This window comes from Salvelinus namaycush, chromosome 16 (assembly GCF_016432855.1).
Source record: "Salvelinus namaycush isolate Seneca chromosome 16, SaNama_1.0, whole genome shotgun sequence".
NCBI lineage: Eukaryota > Metazoa > Chordata > Actinopteri > Salmoniformes > Salmonidae > Salvelinus > Salvelinus namaycush.
The window spans coordinates 46,938,584-46,952,124 of NC_052322.1; the positions used below are offsets into that span (position 1 = coordinate 46,938,584).

Genomic DNA, 13,541 nt, shown 5'->3' on the forward strand with positions numbered 1-13,541 from the left:
TGAGCTAAACATACAAATAAAACATGAACAAATACATACAACCTTTTCCTTAAAGTATAACTTTTGGAAAGTTCAACTGTTACTGTCCCCATTACAAAAATACTTAAATACATGTAATTTTGTCCTTGAAAAATGTGATTGAAATATTGTAGAATTCCATTAATTCCATTAATTCCTATGGAGAACTACTTCTCATTTGCCGTGCATATGAGACATCGGTGTCAGAAGTGCGATGGCGCCTGTGAGACCATCAGAGAGGCATGCACATGTAGAATTAAATAGAACTATGACCATCTTAGAGTTCTATTGTCACGCGTCTTTGGTGACCCACATTTGACACTAGTGTAGCAAACGAGGACAAAGCCTATCTAAGCAAGTGGCATTCGTTGTAATACACTTTATTTGTAATGGTTAAGTCATGTATGACTTTCCATGATACACTTTTTATACAGTATTGGAAGCCTTTAATCTCTGTTTACAAAATCTCACAGGACAACACACATTTAAAATTGAGCAGTATATCCTTGGGTTTGAGATCCAGGAAAATAAAAACCACACAGGAAATCCAGAGACCAATGTGCTTGCCATTTCTAGTGGGTGGCGATGATACATGTTTTCTACTGGTAGAATTGCGAAAGAGTCACCATAGAAGAAGCAAACAGTTCACCCACCCCACGAAGAAGACCAACGAGGAAGTCTGATACAAGAAATAACTTTTGTTGCCAGCTAAACTTCAGGTAATTCAATACAAATGTATAGGGAATGTGAAATGTAGAAAGACGAATTATTAAGTTAAATTTGAGAGAACATCGGTATGTGTTTTTCTTGAGAATTACGGTTTTGAAAAACTAGTCCCGTCCTCAGATTTGAGTTTTAGCCTTGTCATGAGCTAACGTTAGCTAGCTACTTAGCCTATGCTAACTAGCTAGCAAGTATCAGGACACAGCCAGACACTCATTTTATTTTATAACTAGCTAATGCTATAATTTAAAAGGAAACGTTAGCTACTTTGCCTGGAAGCTACATGTTTTTTTAGATTATACGTTTCCATCCTATGAATTTCTTGTTGATAGTTAGCCAAACAACATTATTTGGTTGATTTTCCTCGTCTCGAAACTGCAGTTGAATTGTCCAGCTAGCTACACTGAACAATAAAAAAAAAAAAACGCAACATGTAAAGTGTTGGTTTCAGGAGTTGAAATAGAAGATCCCTGAAATGTTCCATACGCACGTTTGCGTGGAGTTTTAACTCTCAGATTTTGCGCACAAAGTTGTTTACATCCCTGTTAGTGAGCATTTCTCCTTTGACAAGATAATCCATCCACTTGACAGGTTCGATTTTTTAAAAAATTAACTAGGCAAGTCAGTTAAGAACAAATTCTAATTGTACAATTACGGCCTACCCTGGCCAAATCCCCCGTAACCCGGACGACGCTGGGCCAATTGTGCGCTGCCTTATGGGACTCCCGATCACTGCCAGTTGTGATACAGCCTGGGATCGAACCTGGGTCTGTAGTGATGCCTCTAGCACTGCGATGCAGTGCCTTAGACTGCTGCACCACTCAGGATTTCACCACAGGTGTGGCATATCAAGAAGCTGATTAAACAGCATGATCATTACACAGGTGCACCTTGTGCTGGGGACAATAAAAGGCCACTAAAATGTGCAGTTTTGTGTCACAACACAATGCCACAGATGTCTCAAGAGTTGAGGGAGTGTGCAATCAGCATGCTGACTACAGGAATGTTCACCAGAGCTGCTGCCAGAGAATTTAATGTTCAATTCTCTGCTATAACCAGCCTCCAACGTCGTTTTAGAGAATTTGGTAGGTACGTACAATCGACCTCACAACTACAGACCACGTGTAACTACATCCGCCCAAGACCTCCACATCTGGCTTCGTCACCTGCGGGATCGTCTGAGACCAGCCACCCTGACAGCTGATGAAACTGAGGAGTAATTATGTCTGTAATAAAGCCCCTTTGTGGGGGAAAAACTCATTCTGAATGGCTGGGCCTAGCTTCCCAGTGGATGGGCCTATGCCCACCCATGACTGCGCCCCCTTGCCCAGTCATATGAAATCCATAGATTAGGGCCTAATGAATTTATTTCAATTGACAGATTTCCTTTTATATGAACTGTAACTCAGTAAAATCGTTGCAATTGTTGCATGTTGTGTTTTTATATATTTTTGTTCAGTATATAATCAAGTAATTACATAGCACATTTTCAATAGTAGTCCTATATCACGTGACACTGCAGAACAATACTATGTCGTTAATAGTCATTTTTAAGCATGCTTGTGCAACTGTCTGCTAGGTCAGGGAAGGAAAAATGTAAATAAAATCCCTTGTCTCCTCCCACTTCAGAAGTAAAACCAACCAGCCTACGTGTCTGTTAACAACCCCGAGGATCATCATGTCTTCAGGTGCCCTATTCCCCAGCCTGGTGTCAGGATCCCGGGGCTCGTCCAGTAAATACCTGGTGGAGTTTCGTGCCGGTAAGATGACCATGAAGGGTAGCACAGTGACACCGGACAAACGTAAGGGCAGTGTGTACGTCCAACAGACGGACGACTCCCTCATCCACTTCTGCTGGAAGGACCGGGGGTCTGGAAACGTTGATGATGTGAGTGGATTGCTGGATTTTGATCAAGTTGAATCAGATGGTGTAGAGTCTCTAGCCTGGTCCCAATTTTGGTTTGCTCAAAGATGGCAGCAATGGAGTTTGTAAAACTGTATGAACAGATTATTGTACCAGGCTATGATGTTTCTGGTAGCGAAACAGTATATAAACTGAAGAATATCTAACGATTTATATAATATTAACCCAGCAAAAATTTTTTTTTTAAATGTGATGGTTTCCGGTAAGTTTTATAATATCCTTGCTTGGTGTTTTTGATTCCAGGACTTGATCATCTTCCCTGATGACTGTGAGTTCAAGAAGGTGAGCCAGTGTACTACTGGGCGTGTGTTTGTGCTTAAGTTCAAGGCTGGATCCAAGAGGCTGTTCTTCTGGATGCAGGTGAGGGTTGAATTAACATTTACACATAACATTTGAACATAATACCATTTATTTTGACATGGAACTATAGCACACAGGGTGGGGATTAGTTAGCCTGGTGGTCCCAGGTCTGTTGGTACTGTCTTGCCAAATGTGTGACAATGACCATAGGAGTTTGGCAAGACAGCATAAATGGGTCTGGGACCAGTAAAGGAATTAATGGGATTATGTAAGACCCTTTCTTAAAGGCCCAAAGCAGCTGTTTTTTATATATTAATATGAAATGTTTTCTGGGGAACAATTCAGTATCTTACTTTAATAGATTTCCATTAAAAAGTGCAAAAAATATATATTAAAAATGAGCCAAATAACTATTTCTCAAGCAAGAACTGAAACTTAGCTGTTATTGGTAGAGAGATTTGGAACTCTTTTTGTTATTGGTAGAGAGATTTGGAACTCTTTTTGTTATTGGTAGAGAGATTTGGAACTCTTTTTGTTATTGGTAGAGAGATTTGGAACTCTTTTTGTTATTGGTCTGTTAACCAATTTTCTTACGTATGGTGATATCACCATGGAATGCTAAAACTCCCGCCCATGCAAACCTGTTGCTTTAGAAGGTCCAATGTTGATTGTATTTTCAACTATCAGGAAATAACACCGATCATATGTTTTCACACTTTTACAGTGTTAGTTTCATCAGGTGTTTTAAAATATGCTATAAAACACAAGTTTAAAGTTTTTACATCACATGGCCTTTTATACTTTATTCGTTCTTTATAATGTTATCCATTTCTCTTGTCACCAAGAGCCAATACTTTTGATATTGATCTCTATTCCTGTGATCACCAGGAGCCTAAATCAGACAAGGATGAGGAGTATTGCCGTAAGGTGAATGAGTACCTGAACAACCCTCCCATGCCTGGAGCACTGGGCAGTGGAGGCAGTAGCAGCCATGAGCTGTCTGCTCTAGGAGGTAGGACACACACAGACCACTCAACATTCATAACAATTTATTTGAATTGTTTTGTCTCTAAGTTCAGAATTATTATTATTTTCTTCCCCCTCCCCCAGGTGAGGGTGGCCTGCAAAGCCTCCTGGGTAACATGAGCCATACACAGCTGATGCAGCTGATTGGACCAACTGGTCTGGGAGGACTTGGTGGTCTAGGGGCCCTAGCAGGACCAGGTCTGGCCAGTCTGTTAGGCAGTGGAGGCCCTGCTACCAGCTCCTCATCCTCCAGGTAAGGGGCCCTAGCAGGGGAGAAGGGGAGGGCGTAGGGGAGGGCGTGTGATATGACTTTTACAGCTGTGCTGTGGTCGAGGCGGAGCAGAGTACCCTAGATCAGCACAGCCATGCTAAAGAAGCTGGTCCTTCGTTCCTTTGGCTCCGTAGCCAGCTAAGCCTGCTGTTCCTTTGGCTCCGTAGCCAGCCAAGCCTGCTGTTCCTTTGGCTCCGTAGCCAGCCAAGCCTGCTGTTCCTTTGGCTCCGTAGCCAGCCAAGCCTGCTGTTCCTTTGGCTCCGTAGCCAGCCAAGCCTGCTGTTCCTTTGGCTCCGTAGCCAGCCAAGCCTGCTGTTCCTTTGGCTCCGTAGCCAGCCAAGCCTGCTGTTCCTTTGGCTCCGTAGCCAGCCAAGCCTGCTGGTCCTTCGTTCCTTTGGCTCCGTAGCCAGCCAAGCCGGCTGTTCCTTTGGCTCCGTAGCCAGCCAAGCCTGCTGGTCCTTCGTTCCTTTGCCTCCGTAGCCAGCCAAGCCTGCTGTTCCTTTGGCTCCGTAGCCAGCCACGCCGGCTGTTCCTTTGGCTCCGTAGCCAGCCAAGCCTGCTGGTCCTTCGTTCCTTTGGCTCCGTAGCCAGCCAAGCCGGCTGTTCCTTTGGCTCCGTAGCCAGCCAAGCCTGCTGGTCCTTCGTTCCTTTGGCTCCGTAGCCAGCTAAGCCTGCTGTTCCTTTGGCTCCGTAGCCAGCCAAGCCTGCTGTTCCTTTGGCTCCGTAGCCAGCCAAGCCTGCTGTTCCTTTGGCTCCGTAGCCAGCCAAGCCTGCTGTTCCTTTGGCTCCGTAGCCAGCCAAGCCTGCTGTTCCTTTGGCTCCGTAGCCAGCCAAGCCTGCTGTTCCTTTGGCTCCGTAGCCAGCCAAGCCTGCTGATCCTTCGTTCCTTTGGCTCCGTAGCCAGCCAAGCCGGCTGTTCCTTCGTTCCTTTGCCTCCGTAGTCAGCCAAGCCTGCTGTTCCTTTGGCTCCGTAGCCAGCCACGCCGGCTGTTCCTTCGTTCCTTTGGCTCCGTAGCCAGCCAAGCCGGCTGTTCCTTTGGCTCCGTAGCCAGCCAAGCCGGCTGTTCCTTTGGCTCCGTAGCCAGCCAAGCCTGCTGGTCCTTCGTTCCTTTGGCTCCGAAGCCAGCCAAGCCTGCTGGTCCTTCGTTTCTTTGCCTCCGTAGCCAGCCAAGCCTGCTGGTCCTTCGTTTCTTTGCCTCCGTAGCCAGCCAACTACACAGCTAAAACAATAATGTCAGACAAGCTGCATGAAATACATTTTTTTACCTGTTACTCTATTGACATTGTTCATGGATATACACAAAAACCATCTGCTGAGGCGTGATTTTACCTGTCTGGTCCTAACTGTCTGGTCCTAACTGTCTCGCCCTAACACGTTAATTCTCTGTGGGCCGGTGGAGATCGCAACATTGTTTCAATTTTGAAATGCGAAGGTCAGAGAGCTAGACCGTATTGTTTATTCAAATCAAAGGTCAGAGAGGTAGACCTCCCGAGTGGTGCAGTGGTCTAAGGCATCGCAGTGCTAGCTGTGTCACTAGAAATCCTGGTTCGGTTCCAGGCTCTGTCGCAGCCAGCCGGGAGACCCATGGGGCGGCGCACAATTGGCCCAGCGTCGTCCGGGTTAGGGGAGGGTTTGGTCGACAAGGATGTCCTTGTCCCATCGCACACTAGCGACTCCTGTGGCGGGCCGGGAGCAGCGCACGCTGACACGGTCACCAGGTGTACGGTGTTTCCTCCGACACATTGGTGCGGCTGGCTTCCGGGTTAAGTGGGCGCTGTGTTAAGAAGCAGTGCGGCTTGGCTGGGTTGTGTTTCGGAGGACGCACGGCTCTCGACCTTTGCTTCTCCCGAGTCCGTACGGGAGTTGCAGCGATGAGCTAAAATCTGTAACTACCAATTTGGATACCAAGAAATTGGGGAGAAAAGGGGGTAAAAAAAAATCAGAGGTTAATTTATTCAAATCCCCACTGCAAACCGAGTGCTAGGCTAGAAGCAAGGGGAAATTATGTCGAGATGCTTTTTTTACAGTGGAGGTCAACTTAATTAATTGTCTGGCTGGGCTGATGAGACAGTGGATGATGATTTATCCAATAGGCTACTTTGTTTATGGTTCAATTTTTTTTGGTTGCATCAAAGGCCTTCCCGTTCCTAACGGATTGTTTAGCACCGCTTAGAATGTGTTTCAACCAATCACAATGCTTGTTTTGACCAACCCGTTTTATAGAATAGCTAATAGCAACGCCAGTATTGTTAGTTTGATTCCCGGAGGCTACCCATGCGTGGAATGTATGCACACATTGACTGTAAGTCGTTTTTGGATTAGAGCATCTGTTAAATGGCATGTTATATTAGCCAATTGGTGTTTTTCCTCAGACTGGTTTGACAGTTTAATGTACCAAATGTCCTTTCTGTATAGACTGTTAAGGTATTAGAATTTTGTACAGTATATCGTTTTTTTAGCTTAGACTATTTACATAGATACAAGCTATGCTACGATTTACAGTACGCATCATTATAATTCCTCCGCTCTTCCCACCACAGCTCCCGTAGTCAGTCTGCGGCCGTCACCCCGTCCTCCGCTTCCTCCACCACCAGGATCAGTTCGACCGTGGCCCCCACCACTCCAGTTACCCCTGCTGCCACCACCGCTGCCTCCCCCACTGTCACCCCCACCACTCCTGCCGGTACTGTTATTACCATTATCTACTGTCTATAGTATTGCACCCTACTGGTTTACTGTTATCACCATATCTACTGTCTATAGTATTGCACCCTACTGGTTTACTGTTATCACCATATCTTCTGTCTATAGTATTGCACCCTACTGGTTTACTGTTATCACCATATCTACTGTCTATAGTATTGCACCCTACTGGTTTACTGTTATCACCATTATCTACTGTCTATAGTATTGCACCCTACTGGTTTACTGTTATCACCATATCTTCTGTCTATAGTATTGCACCCTACTGGTTTACTGTTATCACCATATCTTCTGTCTATAGTATTGCACCCTACTGGTTTACTGTTATCACCATATCTACTGTCTATAGTATTGCACCCTACTGGTTTACTGTTATCACCATATCTACTGTCTATAGTATTGCACCCTACTGGTTTACTGTTATCACCATTTCTACTTTTATATTTTATTGTCCCGTTTACACGCCTCTGTATGTCTGACTGACGCAATACAGCGGGGTGTAAACGGTGCAATACAATGTCAAAGTGTGTGTGTGTGCGTGTGTGTGTGTATATATATATATATTTAGTTACACACATTACATGACCCAAAGTATGTGGACACCTGCACGTCCAACATCTCATTCCAAAATCATGGGCATTAATAAGGAGTTGGTTCCCCCCCTTTGCTGCTATACCAGCCTCCACTCTTCTGGGAGGGTTTTCCACTAGATGTTGGAACATTGCTGTGGGGACTTGCTTCCATTCAGCCAAAATGAGCATTAGTGAGGTCAGGCACTGGATGTTGGGCGATTAGGCCTGGCTCACAGTCGGCGTTCCAATTCATCCCAAAGGTGTTCGTTGAGGTCAGGGCTCTGTGCCAGTCAAGTTCTTCCACACCGATCTAGACGGATCATTTCTGTATGGACTTCGCTTTGTTAATGGGGGCATTGTCATGCTGAAACAGGAAAGGGCCTTCCCCAAACTGTTGCCACAAAGTTGGAAGCACAGAATCGTCTAGAATGTCATTGTATGCTGTAGCGTTAAGATTTCCCTTCACTGGAACTAAGGGGCCCAAACCATGAAAAACAGCCCTGAACCATTATTCCTCCTCCACCAAACTTTACAGTTGGCACTATGCATTTTGGCAGGTAGCGTTCTCCTGACATCTGCCAAGCGTGTTTCATCACTCTAGAGAACGTGTTTCCACTGCTCCAGAGTCCAATAGCGGCAAGCTTTACACCACTCCTGGCATTGCAAAAGGTGTTGTTAGGCTTGTGTGCGGCTGCTTGGCCATAGAAACCCATTTCATGAAGCTCCCGACAAACAGTTCTTGTGCTGACGTTGCTTCCAGAGGCAGTTTGTAACTTGGTAGTGAGTGTTGCAACCGAGGACAGACGATTTTTACACGCTTCAGCACTCGGCGGTCCCGTTCTGTGAGCTTGTGTGGTCTACCACTTCGAGGCTGAGCCGTTGTTGCTCCAGGACGTTTCCACTTTACAAAGACAGAACTTACAGTTGACCGGGGGCAGCTCTAGCAGGGAAGAAATTTGACGAACTGATTTGTTGGAAAGGTGGCATCCTATGACGGTGCCATGTTGAAAGTCCCTGAGCTCTTCAGTACGGCCCATTCTAATGCCAATGTTTGTCTATGGAGATTGCAGGGCTGTGTGCTTGATTTAATACACCTGTCAACAACGGGTGTGGCTGAAATAGCCGAATCCACTAATTTGAAGGGGTGTCCACATACTTACTTACTTACTTACTTTCTTACTTTATTGTCCCCATGAGGAAATTGTTGCAGTGTCATGTACACATTTAAAGTGGCGTTAAATACAAAACAAGATTGACAATACAACTTTCAATAACAGTCACGCACCAATAAAAAATAATAATAATAATAGTAAGAAATAAGAAATAAAACATTTAAAACAAAGACTAGCCTGCTGGCCTTACGGGGTCAATGGGAACATTTGCCCGAGCTATTTAAGAGGGATATCACACCTGGCACAAATGATTGTCTCGTTCTATTTTTCCTGCTGAGGGGTGCCCTATACCTGCGCCCAGAGGGGAGTAATTCAAAGTCCAGGTACAGGGGGTGACTTGGGTCTAAAATGATTTTGTGAGCCTTACGGAGGGCCCTGACCTTAAAGATCTCATCCAGGCCTGTCTGTTTGACTCCAAGTACCTTACTTGCTGTGGTAATAATCCTTCTCAGCATGTTTCTCTGACTGACAGTGGCATTGCCAAACCAACAAACAATACAAAAAGTTAAAATACTCTCAATAAAGGATTTGTAAAACAGAGTCAATATAGTACAGTCTATATTAAAAGAACCCAACTTTTTTAGAAAGTACAGTCTCTGTTGGCTCTTTTTGTAGATCTGGTCTGTACATTTACTCCACTGAAGCTTACTGTCCAAAAAGACACCCAGATATTTATATTCCTCTACAATTTCTATATTCTGGCCTCTGATAGATGTTGCAGAGGTAGGTGTTGTACGCTTCCTGAAGTCTATGCACATCTCTTTGGTCTTGTTAGTATTGAGGACCAAGTGTGATTCCTCACACCACTCTACAAAGTCATCTAGGACCGGGCCATGATGTTCCTCGTCATCATGCAACAGGCTGATCAAGGCAGTGTCATCAGCGAACTTAACGAGGTGTCTGTCAGTATGGGAACTAGTACAACTATTAGTGTACAAGATGTACAGAAGTGGGGACAAAACACATCCCTGAGGAGAGCCTGTGTTGGTATTGCGTATATCCGACACATGGGGACCTATTTTGACTCGCTGTGAGCGTTGGCTCAGGAAGTCCAACAGCCACAAAAGCAGCCCCCCATCTAAGGAAAAGTCCCGAATGAGTCTCTGTGCCAGATTGTAGGGCTGGATTGTGTTGAAGGCAGAAGAAAAGTCAACAAACAGAACCCTGACATGGGATTTGGCACCTTCTAGATGTCTATAGACCATGTTAAGGAGGGTAAGAATGGCATCATCAACTCCTCTGCTGGTCTGATAGGCAAACTGAAATGGGTCGAGGAGCTTCTGGGTGACACTGAGAATATGACTTTTCACAATTTTCTCAAGGCATTTCATAACTAAGGATGTCAAAGCGACAGGGCGATAATCATTCAGCACAGAGGGATTCGATACTTTAGGAATTGGTATAATTATTGATTTTTTCCACAATACTGGAACGTGTTGCTGGTTGAGTGAGGATTGGAAAATGTCTGTAAAAACACCAGCCAGTTGTTCAGCACAGTGCTTTAACACATGCCCACTTATTTTGTCTGGGCCTGGGCTTTTGTATGTGTTACATCCCCTGAACAACTTTAGAACATCAGACTGTTGAACAACAACTCTCTCAAACATTTGTAATGATGCTTCCATTTGTTTTACCTCCGACACGAAGTTGTCTGATTCAAATCTTGAGAAGAAAACATTCAGTTCATTAGCCATGTTCTGGCCCTCATATCCCCCAAGGTCAGCACTGGTTTTTCCCCTGCCTATATGGGGGGCGCTAGCCATGGATTTAATCCCTTGCCAGGCCACCCTTGCGTTTCCTGAGGAGAGGGTCCTCTCCACCCTTTGCTTGTATGCCTCCTTGTCCACCAGTATCTGTCTTTTTATCTCACGTTGTACATCTCTTAAAGCCTGTCTATCACCCCCAGCATAAACTGCCTTCTTCCTATCAAGTAGTGATTTTAGATGTTTTGATACCCAAGGCTTGTTGTTAGGGAAGATTTTACAGGTCTTAGTAGGCACAACTGACTCAACACAGAAGTTTACATAGTCTGAAATAACCTCTGTGAGTTCATCCAGATCAGAGCTGCTGTCCTCAAATACCTCCCACATTGTACAGTCAAAACACCCCTGGAGACAAGTGATACTGTTGTCATTCCAGATCTGGACAGTTTTAACTGTGGGTTTCTCCCTCTCCAGGAGGCGACAGTAAGTTGGCCTGAGGTAGACCACATTGTGGTCTGATGTCCCCAGAGGAGGTCTGGTGGTGGCAGAGAACGCCTTTGGTATTGTCCCATAGCACAAATCAAGAGTCCTATTTTTCCTAGTGTGACATTTCACATACTGATGGTATGTGCGCAAGACTGCGCAAGGTACAGTTGTTAAAATCCCCTAAAATAAATTTGGGTGCGTCGGGGGAGATGGATTCCAGTTTCTGTGACAGATTATAAATAATCTCTGATGCCTTTGTTATATTAGCTTTTGGTTGAATGTACACAACGGTAACAAACAATTGGGGGAACTCACGGGGCAGATAGTAAGGTCGCAGTGACACAGAAAGCAGTTCAATGTCGGGGGTACAGAGTCGCTCTCTTACCAGGATCGATTTACACCACTGGTCCCTGACAAGCAGGCAGACGCCCCCGCCGTGAAGTTTCCCTGTGACTGTCAGATCGCGGTCCGCTCTGACCAGGGTGAAGCCGGCCGGCTCCACTTCTCTGTCATCCAGCCAAGTCTCAGTAAATGCCAGCAAACAGGCCTCCCGATATTCGTGTTGGAAGCGCAGATTCGCTGACAACTCATCCGCTTTCCCCCTCAGTGACTGGGCATTAATCAGCAAGGTGGTGGGTAAGGGAAGTTTGTTCTTAATTTTTTTAAGTCGTTGTCTGATTCCCCCGCGTTTTCCACGTTTGCATTTGGGTTTGTAATCCACTCGCAGACAATCAGGTATTAGATGGGCCATTGGGATATCCATCGCGTTCGTATTTGAGTTGCATTGTAGTAAAAACTCCCTGCTGTATTGGATTCCGCAGCCAGCAGCGTTTTCATTATTTAGTCCGTTCGTAGCGGGTATGTACACGATCAACAAGATCAGTCCAACACCCCACCACTGGAAATCCATGGTTGGCAGAATGTTTGTAAACTAAGTGTACAAATTAAAAACATAAGATAACGCCACACCAAACGTCACACACACTGCAGGTCGCAACAGCCCCTTCACCTGATTAGTGATTAGGTACTTTTGTGTGTGTGTGTGTATATGTACACATATGTGTGTATATATATGTATGAATTGTGTGTGTACACACACACACACTTTGTTAGTTTATTGAATATGTAGAAAGAGGGGGGAGATGGAGAGTTTGTGTTAAAGGGCATTTGTCTGGGTTAGGGTTAACATAGCTTGTGTCAAAGGGCAGTTGTTAGGGTTAACCTGCCGACACTGTAGACATTTGTGCCTGCGGTTTAGACCCTTAGAACACCCTAGGCCACGTCCTGTCTGTGACGAATAAAACGTTGATTTGTTGCAGCCCAGACCCCCGTAGTGCCTGCAGCCGTCGGCTCCCCCACCCAGCCCATCCAGCTCAGCGACCTGCAGAGCATCCTGGCCACTATGAACGTACCGGCCATGTCGGCTGCCGTCGCCATACAGGGAGGTGACGGTAAGCAGACGACTGAAATGGAAAATGATGGGTAGAAGTTGTATACATTTTACAGATAATTTTTTTTTTTTAACGTGGCTTTGTTTTTCACTTTTTGACAATTAGCTTGTTTTTAGATGGCTAAATAGGCATGATTTTTTTTTTTTTAAGAGTGTAGTTGAATAATGAACTGTAGGCAATACATGACTAAATTTCATGTGGACATTTTAACTTTTCTTCATATGAGTAGACCGTAACACATCTCACATTGTGTTGTCTTTATGAAGTAACAAGTGTATGTTTTATCATTGTGTTGACCCTCTCCTCTCAGTGGACCTGGTCAGCGTGTGTACCCCAGAGATCATGGCTCCTATCCTGTCTAACTCTGAGGTACAGCAGAGGCTCCTACCCTACCTGCCCTCGGGAGAGTCTCTACCTCAGAGTGCAGAGGAGATCCAGAACACACTCACCTCACCTCAGTTCCAACAGGTTAAGGATTTCTTTTTTAAAAACCGCAGTCACGACAGTATATCTCCTAGTTTTTATAGAGAAACATTTGATCGGTATGACTGACAAAGGACTTCCTCGACATTCCCTTTAAATGCTGAACTCCTCTCTCTCTCTGTGTCTCTTCCCAGGCGATGAGTATGTTTAGCAGTGCCTTGGCATCAGGGCAGCTCGGACCTCTCATGAACCAGTTTGGTCTGCCCGCAGCGGCTGTTGATGCAGCTAACAAAGGAGGTGACCCCCACCCCCACACACGTCATAATTTACACATCCTCACACAAGCAGTAAGCACACGTGGCAAAAGGGGGGCAGCAGTTGCCTTGAAGTTAGAGACAGGCCTGTAACCAGAGGTTGGCATCAATATACCATCTGCTGCCTACTGCTGTGCCCTTGAGCAAAGCACTGATACCCCACTTTGTGTTTTAGATGTGGAAGCGTTTGCCAAAGCCATGGAAGGGACCGACAAGGATAAAGACAAGAAGGAGGATGATGAGGACATGAGCCTGGATTAGAAGATCTTGAGTCCTGTCCTCGTTTTGTGTTACTTACTGCAGGAACAACGCTCGTCTGGAGTGTTGCCGAAACAAATATTCTGCATTTCTCAGATGCATCTTTACAGAAAATACACGTGCCAACGAATCAATCGTCTTTAAATAGCTTGTGTAGTCAATGCATTGACATTTAACATTAAATTAGTAAAATTAC

General features: G+C 45.2%; 1 protein-coding gene across 1 annotated transcript; it reads left to right on the forward strand.

The window, feature by feature from the left end:
- The first annotated feature begins 612 nt into the window (after positions 1-612).
- Positions 613-13,541, forward strand: LOC120061519 (proteasomal ubiquitin receptor ADRM1-like). Its single transcript, XM_039011423.1, has 10 exons — positions 613-737; positions 2,371-2,629; positions 2,909-3,025; positions 3,854-3,977; positions 4,076-4,244; positions 6,804-6,946; positions 12,219-12,350; positions 12,661-12,818; positions 12,968-13,070; positions 13,263-13,541. The coding sequence occupies exons 2-10, from the start codon at positions 2,420-2,422 to the stop codon at positions 13,346-13,348; spliced, it is 1,242 nt and encodes a 413-aa protein (XP_038867351.1). The 5' UTR covers positions 613-737; positions 2,371-2,419; the 3' UTR covers positions 13,349-13,541.